We start from the raw sequence: 19,477 nt of genomic DNA on the forward strand, positions 1-19,477 counted from the left end.
ACACTGATTTCCGTTAGTAATCTCAGACCTCTGCAGCTGATATTTCACAACTCTTCTTATATCATAAACCTGCTATTGCTCCTTCATCATAATGAAAATACCCTGATTCTTCACATCACGAGAAACAAGATACACAAGAGAGCTTTTCTTAATTCTATTACAATGAATGGTAAGCTCCAAGAGATCAGTAGCAACATGCTGTTGACCATTCAATGGAGACAATGGGAATGGAGAACTGGACAATGAGCTGTACTGACAGTACTCTTCAGCAGCAGGTACTGCACCGACATAACCTGACCTGCCAATGACTGGTGTCAGAACTGGGTGCTGTGAGAGCACAACTTTTCTGTGGGGAATAAGTGAGGCAATGACAGAGAAGAAGCGAACATCTGAGGATTGTTTTCATGGGTCCGTGCCTTTGTATTGTTTAGGTTTCATTAAGAAAGAGAAAAATAAATGTTCTGGCCTGCCTCTCCTAAGCTGGTGTTCCTGGGGTTGCTTGTTTTTCTACTACTAAGCTTCCACCAGTCACCCTCCAGCCCAATCTATCAATCCAAATGAAAAGGCACACCACTTTTCCTTTTTTGATTTAGGAAAAATGGCTTACAACTCAAGACCACTTTAACTCTCTCTCTGCCCCCCACAATGTAACAACTCTCATAAATGTTTTGGCTTATAAGTTACTAGGTCTTACACGTATCAGGTTAAAATAAGAAAAGAAAATTAAAAGAAGCACCTACATTAAAGTATGTTGCAAAGACGAGCATAAACGACAGTATCTTCAGATCTGCAAACAAAGCCCCCCCAACAAACAGAGCCCTCCTAGCTGAGAGTGACACTATACTTAAGTGGCTGGCCTGTGTTGGGGCAAGTCATCGTCATGCAAGCCTGTCAGCAGGAGGTGTGGTTCCTTGACATGCACAAGGGGACTGGTTCAGGCAGGACAGAGCACACTGGGCTCAGTGACACCAGTGTGAGCCTCTGCAAGCATGTGAGGATTGTGGAAATAATACTGCACAGCTCATTTACAGCTCTGATCAGTGATTAGACAGAGAACATGTTTCCTTCACAGGAATTGCTAAATCTCACACCTCATGCCATGTTACTATGACCCTGATCTTAGCAAGCACAAACATATTTAAAGAAGCATAAATACAGGCCAGTTATGCTTCCACACCGTCAACAGTTTTAAGCTGGAAATGCAAACATAACATGTTTTCCAACAAAAAACTAGATAAAGACAACTTGCAAGGAGATTGCAATTAGATTTTCTTCTTTTGGTCAATGATACAGTTGAGCCACAAGCAATACATGACTGGATCTGCCAGAGGTTGTTTCAACTCAGTGGTAAAGCTCTGCTACTCAGAGGCAGAAAACTGGGGTTCAGGACAGGAGGCTCCTTAAATCTCAGAGGGGTTGGTGGGGGTGGGGCACAGAGATCTGCACCATGGCAGAGAGACAAACATCACGCCTTGCCAGTCACATACCCTCTCCAGGCAAAACAACTGTACAGTTTCTCTCAGACTCGCTTCGAGTCAAAGTTCTGCTTTCATTAGGCTACCAGGCGACCCATCACGAGCTGTACAGGGTAGCTGTTCAATTTTTAAACAAAACCAAGTATGACATTTATTTCTGACACAAAACAAGATTCAGCTGCTTGGGTGACTTGTATTTATTTGTGTCTTACATGAAAATGAGAAATCAAGTGGTATTCAAGGGTGAATGTGCCATAAAAGTTGAACATCTTCTGGCTTCAACACTGTCATATGATGAAAACATAAAACCTTGCTTACAAAGCAAAAAAAAAAAAAAGAAAGAAAAAAAATTTATTCAGATAATCTACTGCCTCAACACTGAAAATTAGAGAAGAATTGAAGACCTAGGCATTTGTGTGATCCATCTAGCACACAATCTTTTTAAAACATCAAAACAATACTATTACATTCATTCAAACAAATAAATACATAATGTCACTCTACCTAACACACTTTTCAAAAAAATAATTTCCAAAGCAGGTTAATCTCAAAAGCAAGTACAAAGGGATCCTGCAGGGATTTGTAAAACCTATCATGACAAGATGTTTGCTTTATCTTGTTTTAATTTTTAATGACAAAAATAGGGAAACTCCATAAGGAGAGCCATTTTACTTCTGACATATTGAGGTAACACACATCTGTTTGTGTCACAAACAATCAGCTTGATACAAGGTATGGCACATAACACACACTGGGTTTAAACCTCTGCAGTGGGACCTAATTACCCAGCTTGCCCATGACATTCCCATCTAAGGGTCACAGATGATTTTTTTTTTTTTTTTAAATCAATCAGCCACCCCTTCATTCACGGCTGATTTACTCACATCACCAGGAGCAAAGCAAAGGGGTTGGGCTAGAGGACTGCTGGTGGTGGGAGCAGGGGGGCTGCAATGGAACTAGAAAAGCATGTGGAGATAGAAATCACTCACAGACAGATTCAGACACTTCCTGCCACTCTGCAGATGCCACAGTGCTGCGAGCCACCCTCCCAGGGGAGAGGGTTCACCTGGAAGGAGGGCAAAGCGCTGCCAGATGTGTAGGAAGCTGCCTGGGACCCACACACTAACACTGTCTCAATTGTGTGAAGCATATGCTTTCAGTCAAGGGTGAAAAATGCAGGCACCAGCACATGCCAAAAGTCTTTCAAGCATGGCCCACCAGTCAGCCTGAAGCTTAACACACACTGATCCTCCGAGTCAGCAGATGCGTGTCACCGCAGCGCAAGTCAAGGCTGGTTAAACCATAAAACAGCTAAGGGACCTCATCCAGACATCCAGCCCCCACAAACAAAATACACATCACCGTCACTTTCCACACTCCCAAATCCACTGTTAGACGCCGTCTTGGGCAGAGCAGGAAAGATTAAAATAAATAGATGGCTTTCTGTTTTTTTGGGACAGAAATGGGCAGGAAATGCGTTCAGGTAATACTAGGGCCACTGTGAACAAAGTGGCAGTAACACCTAGATTTAAATTTAAAAAAAAAAAAAAAAAAACTTTGATTTTATTGTAAACTGCTGAGCATAAGACATGCGATCTCCTAGAGTGCCTGTAGATTAAACAAAACAAAAAGATGTGAAAGGATGACCACAAATTGTGCTCTTGGTTTTAGGCTTACAATTCCCATCTGTCTGTTGAACTACAGGATATTTAACCCGAGAGGGGGCAATGAAAGATGTTTGAGACCAGGAACAGAAGTGATTAAAATCACCAGGTTTCAGAAATGATTTTCAGTGTGAGGATCAGTGAAAAATTCTAATTCAGTAACTGGAAAAAACATTTTAATGAATTATCAGTCCATTTTTGATACTTTCAAGTAAACTGCCACAGACCTATGTGTAATTGGTGTGTGTTCATCTATTTACACGATAAGAAATCTTCCTCACCTGGACCCCAGCTCACAGATGGCTACCTCTGCCTGTAAAAAAAGTAGATATTTTTTGCAAGAATGTTGATGTTCCACAATGACCTCATTGTGCTGTGATACAGCTTGCCTGAGCTCTGTTCTGTGGCAGAGTCACACCTGTTCCACCTATGCCAAAGGGCCACAAAAGCCAGAGTTACATCAATCAGCAATGGAACTCATCGAGTGAATGTGGCTTTGGCTTCAGTGTCTGCCAGTGCCTGCGCCTATGGAAACAAAAGGACAGCCTCCTTCACAGGAATTTAACCCTTTCTGTGCACACATGCAAGGAATCTGTTCTTTAGACTCTTTTACACTGGGTCAAAAAGGGGCTGGTTATTCCTGTGTTTTGTCAGTGTTTGCCAAATGATTTTTGGATGAGATTCAGTATATAATACTCATTAATGCTTTTCTGTGTTTTGGCCTCAAGTCTAACGAGTTAGTGTGTAGCTACAGTTCTAGTTTTACAAATCATTTATGACCTTATCATTCAAATGACTGTGTATGTCGCTGGTGTTCGTCACAGTGGTACAACTCGATTTTCTTTTATTAACCTTACCTCTCGAAACAGGTACTAACAACTTTAGACCCTTTGCAGTTTTTCATATTCTGTGCTTTTAATAGTGCAGTGACTTCTGTTTCATGAAATCCAGCAATTCATTTCTATTCCATAAAATGAATATCTACAGAGCAAAACACAGCCATAAACCTCATGTTTTGACATTGTCTTTGAGTGATAACTAAGAGACTAAAGAAACTGTCACAATAAATATCAGCTTTTAACACTGAAATTTTAGGCATCAAGTAGGAATACATTTAAACGAGTATTCTGGGCCCATTAGATTAAGTAGATTGCCTAAACCTCTCAAATTCTGTCAGGCTGAAAAAGAATACTGACTTGTGCAGATAGGTTCATGTCGAATCCCCCCACCGTGCCCCACACTTCTGGAACATGCCACTGCAGCAGTGCCAAATTCTCAGGATCTGCTTTTCTCCATTCTCTGGCCAGAGTGTGTAGAGGCACACAAACCAGATCAGATTCTTTGCTTGCAATTCTTACTCCTTTCTCAATGTTGCTTTTTTCCTCAGAAGCTGCCTTCAAGTTGGAGGGGGAATCTGTGACTTAAAAATAAAACATGCTCTGTTCTGTTGTCTATCTACTTTTTCATCTCCTCTCGGCTCAGGGAATTCAGTGCCTTGCTGGATTTGTCACTCTCCAGCCTGGTCCTTCTGTTTCTAAGTAACAGTGTCTGGAAAAGCCATAAATGATCAGTATACTCATGAGCACCACAGAGCTGGTGGGTGGCTGACAATTAAAGGAATACAGAACAAAATCTATTGATTTCTCTAATTTCAGTATATCATGAATTGGTGACACTAAACTGCCCACAGCCCCAGTTACTGGTTAGTCAATGTCAGTCCAAAGCCTGGGTAAGTGGTGAGGGTTGAAATCAGGAAGCATCCAGTAGTAAAATCTGTTCTAACTACACCTTCAAATGCTGCGGTCCTTGAAGGTAAAACAGTTGAACCTGGGTTCTCCTGAGAACACATGATGTAAAACTGAATAGTACTAGTTGGCAATACATCATGAAAAAATAAACAGTGGTAATGTAATGCACAAAATAATCAAATGTATCTAGACAAATACATTTATTTATGATTAATTGTGAAAATAAGTGAATTTTACAATTCAAAGGAGGAATAATTTTGTCAAAAACTCCACGAAAGACCTAGAATACAGTATGAACCACAGACATACTGAAAGTACTGAAAAAACTGAAGCCTCAGTTTGTCTGTTGGGAGGCCCTTGGTAACAAGCATTTAAACATATAGATTACCGTAGTGTCTGATTTTTTTTTTTTTTATGTAATAAATGTGGGAGAGAGCTACACAGAGACAAGTTTATTTAAACAATAGGTGCATTTCCCTTATCAGTTTTATGCTACCTGCCACTGGCATGAGCAGCACTGCTCTGGCCTGCAATCAGCCCTGCCTTCCCTCTGATGGGAGCCAGGCGGGTTATAATCCAGCCCCCAGCACATCATCAATATGGTTCTACCCTTTATCTCTCCGTGGCACTCCTCTCATCAGGAGCACATGGTTTTACATAGCATTTATTACACTTGTGCTTGTGGAGAAAGGGAGGTGGAAATCATTCCTATACTCATTCATTCCTTAACACTCTCAATTCTCATAACCTCATCAATGGGTGCTGTCCAATCTATTAACTTGCTATGTTCGCCAAAAGACCTCTGCAAGCCTACAGGTAAACGTAAGCACTGAAGGCATTAGAAAAAAAAATGTCAGCTGCCACAGAAACATTACAAGTTTCAGTCCAATGAGAACCCAATTCGTACTCATAAGGACCCGTCCAAAAAAAATCTACACGTTCATACATGGGGCAGAAAACACAAACTAAGAGATCACAAAATAATAAAGTAATACTGTTCCCTTTCAATAACACAGCTTTCTCCCCATTACCTTGACTAGATAGCCCCTTGTGAATGCTGATGACTTAAGCATTTTCTGAAAGATGATGCTGCATGTCAACATTTTAAGACCAAGTGAGGTAAATTTTCCTTCCTTCAGCAATACCCTTTTGCACAGGTTTATACTATACCTAAAATGTGTTTTTGAAGATTTAAACAAGTTAGTGTGCACTTATGACAGCCCACAGAATATTTCAATAAACATGACAAAATGTAAATCAGGGTTAAAACAATAAGATACCAGGAAGACATTGTACTGATGATGATTCCATGGGATAATATCCACTTATGTTCATCTGTGCTGTCTGGGTATACATAAGAAAAGTACAGAAAGGAATTCAATATTTGTGCCCCAATTACAGGCTGTTAAAAACCTTGTGTCCATCTGAGAAGTCTTAAAAACATTGAGAACTTGCATGGTATTCAATTTGATGAAAGGAGACTTTTTCCCCTTATAACAGTGCAAATACACTCTCCAGTCAGTGTAACTGGCTCTCATTCTTTCCTTGTTACTGTAAATATTCAAATACTATCTGACCCAAATTACTGAAACTACAGCACTTTGCATGACACTTATGCAGGTGCACACAGGTATGATAGGATGACATTTCATCAAACTACTCAATACTATCTCACACAAAAAAAAAATTCTTTGTATTTAAAATTTGTGCAAAATGTTAAACTGGTCTTGATAAATTTCTGCCAAGTGGAGTGATTATTTTGAGTGAAGCATACAAATCAATGAATCTTCATGAAAAGGTGTTAAAGCTAGTAACTAATGTTGCAATAGTTTTTTTTTATTTTTAAAATCCTGCACTAACAAAAAGAATAGTGTTCTCAGACCTTATGAAAGTAACACATTCTTGAAACACTCTCCGTAAGATGAATTTTTATAACTCTAAGATGTAAATACCTTTAGTTTCAATTACAAAAATTTTAATGTTTCTGAGCATCTAAACTGACAGCCATCCATGGTAAAATATCATCAAAATCTCATTCCAAGGAATACAGTTACTTCAGTATTTAATATTAGTTTTCATAACACAATATAACATGGCAGAGCCCCTTCATTAATTACTCTATAATACTGCATGGCTGTCAAGCATGGTGCCATTCGACTCTTTTGTTGCTATTATGTACCGTACACTTAAACTCTCATAAACATACATACATACATACATACATAACATACATATGATACTGAATGTCCAAATATTCACTCAACCTTTGAAATAAATAAATAACTAAACACCTAAACAGAAAAAAAAAAATCTGCTAAAACAACCAACCAACCAACATCTACAACCGCTTGTCCCGAATGGGGTCGCGGCAAGCCGGATCCTTACCCAGCAACGCAGGGCCGATCGGGGGGAGGGCAGGGCTCGAACCCCAGACCTGCCACACAGCATGCACCAGCCAAACCCGCTGCACTACCACGTCCCTTTCAATCCAATCAATTATAAACCAAATGAATTCACATTCACCAAGCAAGCTGACATTGTGTCTCCAAGCACCTGGGCTGTGCAATTTGACATGGGCTCGATTTCTGTACATTCTGTGTAAAGTGTCTATGTTCTCCCCATGCATCTGTGACTTTCCTCCTAATGACACCTTTTTGTTAGGACTTGCTTACAGTGTAGTCTGTGTCCTGCATCATCACAAAATTAACACTGAAATCAGACACTTTTTTCTTTAGGTCAAGTTTTAATCCTTAAAACTTTATGAAGTAATTACAATGCTGAACACCTTTCTCAGCCTCTCAAACAATTTTCAGTCGAATTTAAGCATATCAGAGAACTGTACTAGCAAACCAACCACGGACTGGGTTCATCTCTGTATCTTTGCATATGAATATCTTTTTAAAATGCTACCGCTACCAATGATGTTATTTTATACATTATTAGTGTTTCACTGTAGTGTGAACTCATAACACAGAATTTCATATGTAACGCACTTGTGCTGTCAAAACATGTTTTTGGTTAATTCATTAATTCAAATAAGCTTTTTCAGAAATGGTCAATATTGTACTATTACAGTTCTGCAGTCGCTCCCTTGAGCCCCGTACTGACTTTATAAACATCTCCCTCTACTGGTTTTTTGCAGATCCACCTACTGGATGATGGAAGAAATGCATAAAGTGAGGGACAGACAGGCTTCCAGTAAATTCAACTAGATTCTTTTATTCATTTTAATTTATGAACTGTATGGAATTTCTACAAATTACCTGGGTTAACCTTTAAGATGATGTATTTCTTGTGCAAATATAGTTTTATTATTTCATTATGGAAGATTTGGGGGTTTTATTTGAAACAAGATAAGATTTAAGGTAAATAGACCTTACAATCCCCAAATTGGCCTCGACAAAAAAATGGAAATCCTAAGCACATTCTTTCAATGAAGGTGAAAAGTCTGCAGTTTCACATACTGTTTTCTGTTCTTCTGTCACTGAATGCAATAAAGGCTATTGAAGGACTGTCAGGAGGGCTTCATTTGTGTATTTCTTTTTTCTAACAGTATCTAGGGGTATTGGTTGGAGCACACAACCCTTTGAATCCTCCTAAGAAATCAACCAGAACTCAACGCGCAAACACAGGCAAGCAGAAGTCTCCTAATAAAAACAGTGGTGCAGCATCTCTAAGTCTTAAGAGACTACTCTCTCTCTTTTTTTTTTTTTTTTTTTTTTTGGAAGAGCAGAAGGAAAATCAATATACTCAAGTGCAATGTCTGTGATGGCATTGGTAATCCACTTGCTGCATTAATGTTTCAGATGCTGAGGGAGATGCCTCATCTGCACCAGGCTGCAGCTCCTAAGAGGACACCCAGCCTTTGGTTTCCATCCAAAATAGAATACTCAAGTACCCATGTGTTTAAAGCAGAGACCAGTTATTATGAAAATCATTTGATCGTTAATTCGCTACTACAAAATCATTTGCTGTGAAATTCCTTCCACTCAAAATACAGGGGGAAATGGCCGTACAGGATAGCCCACTATAGTTTTCACACAGTTAATTCCCAAGAAGTCCAGAAAAAAGGTAAAAATCACTAATAAAAAAACAAGCCAAAAAAAAAAACCCCCCAAACATATCAGGTTTGGGGCAACGTGACAATCTTTGGCTTAGGTGTAACGACAAAGAGAATGCATAGGAAGAAAGGGCCAAAAAGCATGTGCATGTAGCAGGTCACTTTAAAAAAATAAAAAAATACTCGTATGATTTCGTGTCAGTAACTGCTAGGCACAGCTAGATTCTGAATATCATGCACCGAGGTCTAAGGGGAGTGCAAGTGTGTGGTGGAACAGGACCAGGAACCTCCCTAGACACTGAATCATAATCTCTAAACTTTTTAGGCATTTGGTGTTTATGCCACAGCTCGACATTGCTATCCCGTGACATTAGGAAACTATAAATCACCCGTGCGACAGCTCCCTTGCAGAGGCTGGTACGGGAAGGGAGCTGCCACAGGCGACGCCCACAGCCCCCTGCCAGATGTGCTCTCTAAAACCCCAGCAGCATTAACTACTTTGACACCACTAATGCCTTTGTTGATGCTAAAATATTCACTCACTCTCTGGCAATGCTACATGTTTTTCCACCAAAAAGGGGAAGCAGAGGGAAGATGACAGAATTTCACATTACCTAATGGTTTATGCAAGTTCAAATAAGATTGTCATAGCATTATGAACTGATACAGTGTGTATACTGTATGAATACATACAAATGTACACAGAATTTAAGATGCTGAAGATGATATACTGTAAATACATTAATCCCTTACAAAACAGAGTTAATTTATTCTGTGAAATCACCTCACTAGGTGAATCCCAGTGTGAGGGAACCAAATTCATATCATTTCTTCCAGAAAAAAATAATTGGTTCCTGAATGAAAAATGCCACCTGAAATTAATTCACAAACAAAAATAAAGGGTGTTTTTATGCACGACAATAAAATCAACATATTTCACAATATTTACAAAAAATTTATTATTTATAGTTTGTTTTTTAATGTTATACAGTCATTCATTTATTATCAATAACTGCTTGTCCCATGCAAGGTCCACACTGTATCCTGCAAGCATAAGGTGTGAGACACTGTACACTGCATGGACATTTTGATAATCTGGCACACACGTATTTATGATATAAAGAAAATTCCCAAGATAGTGTAAGGGTGTTCATGTTATTAAAGCTGTTTATGTGATTATGATGCATGTGACCAAGACAGGTGGATTTTTTTTTTTTTTAAAAAAAAAAAAAACCTTCCCTGGTCATAGGAAGGTGCACAACCGTGAGAATGAGACCACAGAAATAGTCAAAGGTTTATAGTTTATTCCTATAAGGACTGAAAGGACCAAGGTTTTAATTCCACCTCCGGCTATAACATCCTTGCTTAAGGTTGCAACCCTGAAGTAACATGATACAAATTACTCAGTATAAATAGTTAAATACTGTAACTAAGTACATTAATATCATAAGTAACTTTGGAGAAATGCATCAGCTAAATTAACTAATAAATAATAATTATAATATGCTGTTTCAGTTGTCATATTAGATTGACAACCAATGGCTGTGATTGTAGAAACTGTCAAAGTGTTGTCTTGCAATAAGCATAATTAAGTTTCTGTACATAGTTAAACGAATTCACTGAATTCTGAAATTTCATTAAATGTTCCCAAGAGTGTTTATTCCATGTTTACTTTTGCTGCTGTTGTGCTGAATGACTGCACTGAACTAATAACCTCAGACAGGAGTTGTGCTGTGCAATCAAGAATCACTTATATGGGGTTAAGTGCATGAACGTGTGTGTGGTTGTACTGCCTGTTATGTCTTTGTCAAGATCACATTTATAGGAGTACAATGATGGCATTGCACTGCATTTATAAGCCTGTCAAATGTAAAAAAAAAAAAAAGGTATATATCTCCATAAGCCATTATCTCTTTTTGGCACTATATGGGATCCTGTCATGTGAGGGGTTAGTGTATTTGTATTATTATGCTGATATGATGTACAAATGTAACCACAACAAATACAAATGAATAAATTAAGTTTCAACGCAAATATGTTCTCAGATATGACACTGCTAAATATGTGCTTCTTCACTGACAGTTTTATGAGGTCAATACTAAGATACCTATTCTGGAATAGATTTCAAATTATTAAATATTTTCTTGATAGTACTGCAATATATCTGTACACCTTGTTACAATTGATGAATTAAAATAATCTCTATTTCAGTCTCTCTCTGTACTATATCTACACTGGTGAGCATTCCCAGCTATCCTTTTAACTATAATCTTGATGAGAAAGCACTTGTGAGCTTTTAACTATATACTGTGTATCAGCTAAAACTAAATTTGGTAGTACTCAGATATAACCCTCAAACATTACATTTAAGGTTTCTTTTCATCAGTTTTAAGAACAATACTCAGGGAGAAAAAAAAAAAAACCCCGAAAATCTTCAGCTAACATTGAGACTGCTGAAAAATCTTAACAGACAACAAAAAATTGTGGATTTCCATTAAAAAAATGCATGTAGCTGTCTTATCGAGTCTTTAGTACTGTCATTAGGGTATCATGTGGAAAAGAAATTTTAAAGCTATAATGACCTGTGTGAAATGTACTTATTAATTACTTATTAAAACTGCAAACCTACTAAACAACTAAATATTTCCTAGGTATATGTAAATTTACTGGCAAAAAAACATTAAGTTTAACTAGTTAAGACTTTTGTTTAACATTCTGAGCAACACATAACCTAAGAATAATACCAGCAATTTAGAAAATGCCATCAGTGTGTAATGTAGTTGCTTTAAAACATCACATTGTCACTTTCTACCTGCTGTGAAAAATTCTGTACAAAAGCCAGACACCACACATGGGCGAGTTCTTTAGCAAGCATGCTAAAATAAGCCATACCGATCAAACTACCTCTAATGTCTTTTCTGTGATATCCCATTTATAATATCTGGAAGCAATCTTCCAAAAACAAAGGGATTATCTGGTTAAACAAAAAGATAATCTGGTTAATCTTCCAAATAATTCTTGCCCAGTTCAAATGATTTATCTCTCTGTCTTTATTGTCTAACACACCTGTTAGGGACCTGTTAATGACAGGCAAATAATTGAATTTAAGGCTCATCTCAAAAAGAAAAATGAATGAAAATGAAGAAAAAAAGCCTTGAAGAATGCCAGTTCCTAGAAAACTCAAGAACAAACATTTGTCAGTTAACACTACGTAACTACATGAATTAGCCTACTATAGTCCAGTGGCAAAAAAATAAGCAGTTATTGACTGTAACCAATTTTCTAAGTGGTTCAATAATCAACTGCACATGGCAAATCACTGGGCTCACTTATAGTATCCCTTTTCTATTAATCAAAAATTTACACATCAGACAATCCTGTCAGGCCCATATATTATATACTGGTAATGTCTTACTGTTCTCACTGATGCCACTTCTTTTTACAGTTATAATTTATATTATGTTTAATTATTTAACTTCCTCTTGGTGCACATATTTCAGATCTGGCTAAAATCTTGAACAAAAATAATTTATTGCCACACAGATGCTTAGAAATCGATTAAAGCGAAAACTAACTGTATAAACTGCTCCCCAGCGTGGGTCGCCATTGGCGGCCCTGGCGACTTTTCACTTGAACTTTGACCTCTGTCGTATTGGAAAAGGCTGGACAGCACGACGTGCCGGGACTCATGTGAAAGCAGTGTTACGGCGTCACCGGCAGCAGGCCGATTCACCGCCAGAACAGAGCAGGAACGGGTCGCAACTCGGGGAGCTTGACTTCCCTATGTGGCCTGTGCTGTATCCTTCATCTTGAGTGAAAGGAGCTGCGTGGATCGCTACAAAAATTTGAATGTTTGAGAAGATACAAATAAAGAGTTTTTTTGTCCGACTTGGTAATTCTTATATTTTTCAAAAACTTAACTAACCTAATATTTTATGTGTCCCGGAACACTACACTCGCTTATGTAATCTGAGACTGAGTGAGACGGGTTACTCAGAACACCGCGCTTCAGCACACGCACAAAAGAACTTACTTAATCACGATATAGGCCGCCTAATTTATACCAGTTCTACACCAGTGTTTAGACACTTCGCGGATGTTGAGAACTACTCACTCAAAATATCCTAAGCTTTGGCACTTGGGGACAGTAGAACGCACAAAAAAGCAGCATTCGTTCAACTGAAGTAACTCGGTCACTTACCGACGCCATTTTCCAAATTGTCAGCGGGTCGCTTTTCTCGGAAGGGGCGCTTCACATTCCATACCGTTGCTTCAAAAAAAAATGTAGCGTCAAGTTAGCGTTCTTTCGTACTTTACACTTAGACTAACAGACACGAGCGCGGTGTATTACAGAACATCGAAGTTGCTCGGCTTTCAGTAATGGCGCGGTTATGACAGCGCGTGTGTCGTCGAGCTGAGCACTTGTCACCGCGCGGAGAGAAGCGTCTCGGGAAAGGCGCGTGGTCGTTGGCGGGAGCAGAATTGCACCTGCGCCTTCATTAAGACCCGTCAGTAATTCGTTCTCCGAAGGGACAAACTTGCCGCTGTTCAGACAGGACAATTCTTCCTAGTGCCTTAAAAACGGCGTCCCATTTGCCGAAGATTTGCAAAAATGACAGGGGGACGATTTTACTTGAAGACATAAGTATTCCTCCGGACGGAATAAGCTAATATTCTATCATGTTAGATGCAGAATTATACATAAATAAGTGTATCAGTTAGATACCTCGAGGCTCGAGTAATGGAAATCTACATATACTTAGTTTAAGAAGAGGTTGTGAACCCTTTGGAATTATCTCGATTTCTGCATGCCTGGCTTCTAAAATGTAATCACACCTTAATTTAGGTGATAAAAATAAAACAGGTCTTGTTTAGCAAACAACACACAGGACATTTTACATTGCCATATCTTTAATGAACAAACAACCAAGGTTTACTGGTAGGAAAAGTATGTGAAGCTTATGTTTAACAACCAGTGAAACCTTGTTCAGCCCCAGCCAAATGCTTTCTGTTGCTGCTCATCAGACCTGCCCAGTGACTGGGTGGTATTTTGGTATATTCCTGCATACAAAACTTTTGGATGTATATTTGGTTTTGCTTGAAGAGCTTCCTTTAGATCATGTCACAGAATTTCAATCAATGGGATTGAGGTCAGGACTCTGTCCATTGTGAGATAGGCCTACACAATTTCTTCTATTTCAGCCGCTCTGTTGTTGAATTGCTGTTGTGTTTTAAGTCATTGCCATACTGCATAACCCAACTTCTTTTTCAGGTTTACATCATAGATATGCTTCCTGACATTCTGTAGAATTTTCTCAAACAACTTGGAGTTCATTTGTCCCTTACTGGTTGCAATCCATCCTGCCCATGGGGCAGCAGAGCAGCCCCACAGCATTATACTCCCTCCACCATGATTCACCATGGTTTTGATGTTGGTGTGCAGTCCCCCCCCCCCCCAAACATAAGTGTGTACATTTACCATAAAAATTCAGCTTTTTTCTGATCTGTCTGCAGAACATTGTTCCAGTTGTGCTGTGGAATACACAAGTGGTCTTAAGCAAACTTGAGACAGGCAGCAGTCTTTTTTGGAGAGCAGTGGTTTCCTTGTAGTAACTTTCCATGAGCATAGCTTGTTCTCCTTTTTTATGGTAGACTTATTAAACAGACATTATCAGGTGCAATACATGTCTGCAGATCCTTAGCCACCCTAGGGTACTTTGTCACTTGTTTTAGGGTTGCACTGCATACCCTTGCACTGATGTTTTTAGAACACCCATTTGTGGAGTGAGTAGCAACAGTGCAGAATTTCTTTCATTTGTAATCTAAATCTCAACAAATTGGGCCATATTCCGCTTCAACAAGGGGGCGCAGCGGTGTGGCGGGCCTGGCTGGGTCCTTCTCTCTGGTGGAGCTGGGGTTTGAGTCCTGCTTGGGGTGCCTAGCGACTGATTGGCATCTTGTCCGAGGTGTGTCCGCTCCCCCACCAGCCTTGCACCCTGTGTTGCCAGGTTAGGCTCCGGTTCGCCGTGACCCTGCTCAGGAAAGCAGTTTCACGCTGTGTGTGTGTGCGTGTGTGTGCACGCTTCAACAGAATTCTGTCTTGAAGAACAAGTAACCAAACTTATGTATTTTTTTATACAAAAGGCCAGGTCAAACCCACGCCTGAAGTGATTGGAACACTTGACTCATTAACTACGTAATACCTGACTCCAACTACACTATTTTTAAATTCTCATTATCCTAAAGGTTTATGTACTTTTTCCATTAATTATCTTGATCGTTTAAACAATTTTTTATTTAAAGATATCTCACTCACTAATTTCATTAAACGGCTTGTCCTTCTCAGGATCACAGCCGACTGGAGCCTATCACTGGGCACAAGGCTAGATGGGGTAGACCCTGGGTGAGACATCAGTCCATCACAAGGAATAAAGCTACTGCAAAGTAAAATGTTTTTAGTTGTTTGTTTAATAAAGGGGGGTGCGGTGGCGCAGTGGGTTGAACCACAGTCCTGCTCTCCAGTGGGTCTGGGGTTTGAGTCCCGCTTGGGGTGCCTTGCGATGGACTGGTGTCCCGTCCTGGGTGTGTCCCCTCCCCCTCTAGCCTTATGCCCTGTGTTACCGGGTTAGGCTCCGTGACCCCGTATGGGACAAGCGGTTCTGAAGATGTGTGTGTGTTTAATAAAGACTGTCTATATTATTATAACTTAGATGATGTGTTGCCATTTATTTGGACTTTTTTATCAAATCAGTTGGCTGTCACTGAAAGTAATTATAGATGGGTAAATGCGATGACATGTAAACTCACGTCTTGGACACTTATATTTTTATTGAGGTTACAATGTAATATTTGACCATCATAGTCTCACAATGTGTACACTTTCGCAACATGTGTTTATGAAGGCAGGTTGAGGTTGATGCTTCACTCAGCGGGAGTGACTGACACTTTGCATGAGTGCCTGGTTTGTTAGCCTCCATTTGTTATGGTGCTGAGTAATTATTGACAGATGTATGATGAATGCAGGTTGAGAGCTGAAGATTTTCGGTATTGTTTTGACTTATAAAGTAATAGCTTATCAAGTCTTCTTAAAGGTTGTGAGGTCATGTTTGATCTTCTGCACTCTGATACAGCAGCTAGTGTCAATGTACCTACAGCTGTGGCAGTCCGTTGTCTAGGATAATACAGGACTCCCAGTGTGTGGTTGTGGTTTTGGTTTTGTTCTGTGTCATATTCACATTTGGAATTATTCATTTAACAGACTTAAACTAAGAGAAAACAAAAGTACTTTTCACCAACAGACAGAGAGAGATATAATTCAAACATGATTCTTGAAGTGCAATCAATTTAACAACCACCGTTTTACCAGCATACAGAGCAGACAATGTAGTGCAAGTTTATGGAGTAGATGGATCAGGTGGGTCTGAAAGAGACCTTTGTTGAATGTTGAGACAGATTCAGCAGTTATGAAGGACAGAGGGAGATCATTCCACCACACTGCAGCCAGATCCTTTGGGTTTTTGTTTTTGGACCTTTTGTGCATGGGACCATCAAGTATCCAGAGTTGGAGAAGTGTAGCAGTCTGGCTTTGGCATAGCACATGATCAGGCCCTGTAAGTATCAGGTCCTGTAGGTACATTTTTAACATATCTAAAGACTATGGCAAAACACTCAAGATGACCATGCAGAAGGAGAAAATAGACCCCTGAAATGTCCACAAACTCACCTGATGTGGAAAGAGCTGAAGATGCTGTTGCAATCCTTAGTATAAGAATAATTTACTCTGAATTTATATAATCTGATTTAGATTACCTTATACTGTAAGTTCCTTTACAATAAGTTACAGTAGTTCCCAGAAATATAATTGTGTAATCCCTTAGCTCTTGATACTGTGGGTCTACGTGTTACAGCTCACTGTCTGTTTAATTGAAAAATGCTTTGTTGTGGCCTCAGACATTTAGCAGATTCTCTATTTAGACACACTTTCTCCACCTCCCCTCTTGCCCTCAACAACCGCCACCCACTCTCATACACATGCACAGACATCTTGAAGTAACCAACCCATTTCATAGGTGCTGCTAGGTCTTGTACCTCCGCCATTCTCCTGTGACAGTATTGATTTCTCTGCGATACGCTCTGTAATTTCTGTGCATAGCTCTTGTCTGAACTCCCCCAGGTGATTCCTTTCTCTCAGGCATCTCTGTCTTCCTGCATGGCGGTCATTCGCTGTGTCTCAGCCAGTTGTTATTGGTTTGCTTGGGTTTCTTCATCACCTTGCCCTGTGTGGGCCGACAGACAACAGAGGTGCATTCATGTAGAGCTCAGAAAGATTGAGGTCTCTGACACAACCCAGCTTAGGAACACACACAATACACCCATGCGTGCACACACAGACATGCCACATAATCACTGCAAACATATACCCACAGTCTTGGTGAGTCAGACAACAGTAATTAAACCTAACAGTCTCCCCACTACCCGAGGCAACTCTGAATGCAGGCTTATACTTCTCTTAAAATAAATGGTAGACTTGGGAGACATTTGGCTCCCTGATGGCACATTGCCTGCTATATGAAAATATATCTTAAGAATATTAACACACATAGAAGCACCTTCCTGTCCCTAAACCATTGAAATGATGATATTTAATTATTGTCTTTACATGAGTGATCCCAAAATCTATCTCTCTCCTAGGTAATCAGGGAGTTTTCACCGTTATGGATTGAAAATCCACTGTTATGGATGTGATTTTTGCCATTTTTTTTTATTCTGAAAGACTTAATGGTACATCAGAAAGCTGATTACAGTTTACCCTTGATGTGGTCGGCCAAAAGCCATTCTTAAAGGTTGTGATGGTATAATGGTTGGCCGCATTAATCCATTAGTTCAAGAATGCCACTGCGAGTGCAGTCGCCGAGCAGCCTGCAGCCGCCAGGACTAAGGCAGTAATTGGGGGCTTTTGAACGGCAGTGTGCAACTGTCTCCGGCTTGGCTCAGACACCCTTCTGCTCCACATCCACTTGATTCCAATCCCCTCATTCCACCTGACTGCTGAGCATACGGCGGCCTGTGCTGCTTTCCCCAGGTCCTTGCACGGGGCTGCGCTCCATAGCCCTCATCGCCCTGATTAGTGATGTGCTTCCACCGGTGTGTCATGTACTGTATATCAGAAGAGATCAGCAGCCAGCCTGAAAGTCAGATGACAACAGAACACATGCACAACACACTCTCTCCTTCAGACAAGGTGGCCTGACAAATACAGGTCATGCACTCTAGTTCCTGATGAAAATTTAAAAAAATATCTGTTCTGTAAAAAGAATTGGCATTAAAAACAAAATCTATCTGAAATACATCTTTTGCGTAATAACGTGATATCTTTAAGCGAATAGCTATACTTGGGAGGAAACTTACTGATTATTTTTTATGATGGATAAGCAGAAATAAAAAAAAAACTTTACAGATATTTTATGCTATGTTTATAACATGTACTACATCGATTTTTATTGTGCCCACAGGGGTTATGAGTGGAGGTCATTCTAGGTTGACTCCCCCTGTTGTAGGAATTTAAAATCAGCACCATCATTTGCAAACTGCCCCATGGCTGTCCTCCTGCAGTAAATTGGGCTAGGACTCACTGCATATGCATGCTACCACCATCAGGAAAACATATCCTGGAAAAAAGCGTGTTAGAAAAGCTTGACTCCCAAGAGTACAAACGACAGGCACCTTTCCATCATCTGTCCCTCTGGGCTTCTCGCCCCACCTCCTAACTCCCTACGGCTGTTGGACCCGGACAGAAGCAGCCCGTAACACAAAGTGCTGTGTGTCAATTGGCTGTTAGCACAGTGCTGCCACACACACTGCTTCCTGCCCCTGTGGCCCTGCATCACACAGAGGAAGTTCCAGTTCCTGGGGCCATCATTCTTGCCAACTGTAGGTCAGACGTAAATGTGACTTATAGGCTGAACCTCTGTGGAACAAGACATGGAGCGGTATTTTTCCAGTGCTTGGGTAAACAAGTCCAGCAATCAAAGGTTGAAGGGTGATCATGCATGTTGCTCTTCAGCTGAGAGAAGTCTGGTGTTACAACCAGGCACGCCTTAAACTTGGCCTATAGATTCTACTGTCCATCATCAGTAGACTTAAACATTCATTTAAATAGTGAAACAATTGTTGAGAATGATTTACTCTTCACTCTTACTATAGGAAACATAATAAATGTGTACCAAGTGAAAAATTATGTTATACCACACAGATCAATGTTAATTTCATTGTTTGAAAAACTAAATTGCCTCTGTGTAAACTTCTTCAAATAAACAACTTTTTTTTTGCATCTGTCTTTTGTTCTAACCAAGTAATTCTGAGTTGATTCTGTACATTGAAATCAATGGCTTTGTCACATCTGTGGTACTCCAACCATGAAAATGTCAATAAGTTAACTGGGTACAATCATGCTCAAATGAAACATTTCTTAATGACTTTGGACAGAATTTCAAGCTGTTTTGCTCCTTTCATCAGTCAAGTCAAATATAT

The 19,477-nt window shown here is 39.7% G+C and overlaps 1 protein-coding gene across 2 annotated transcripts in view; it reads right to left on the bottom strand.

Annotated features, from left to right (window-relative positions):
• The window catches only part of bnc1 (basonuclin zinc finger protein 1), a 39,596-nt gene extending 26,230 nt beyond the window's left edge, over positions 1-13,366 (bottom strand). The window contains exons 1-2 of one of the 2 annotated variants that reach the window (XM_018763221.2): positions 13,149-13,366; positions 3,421-3,452 (exon numbers count right to left, since the gene is read on the bottom strand). Coding sequence is in view for 1 of the 2 variants with exons in the window: in XM_018763220.2 (XP_018618736.1) it covers positions 13,149-13,157 (9 nt within the window). In the remaining variant the exon portion in view is untranslated. The remainder of the gene's footprint in view (positions 1-3,420; positions 3,453-13,148) is intronic. The other variant, XM_018763220.2, reaches the window with a different exon arrangement.
• Positions 13,367-19,477: the final 6,111 nt, after the last annotated feature.

Source organism: Scleropages formosus, chromosome 11, assembly GCF_900964775.1.
Source record: "Scleropages formosus chromosome 11, fSclFor1.1, whole genome shotgun sequence".
NCBI lineage: Eukaryota > Metazoa > Chordata > Actinopteri > Osteoglossiformes > Osteoglossidae > Scleropages > Scleropages formosus.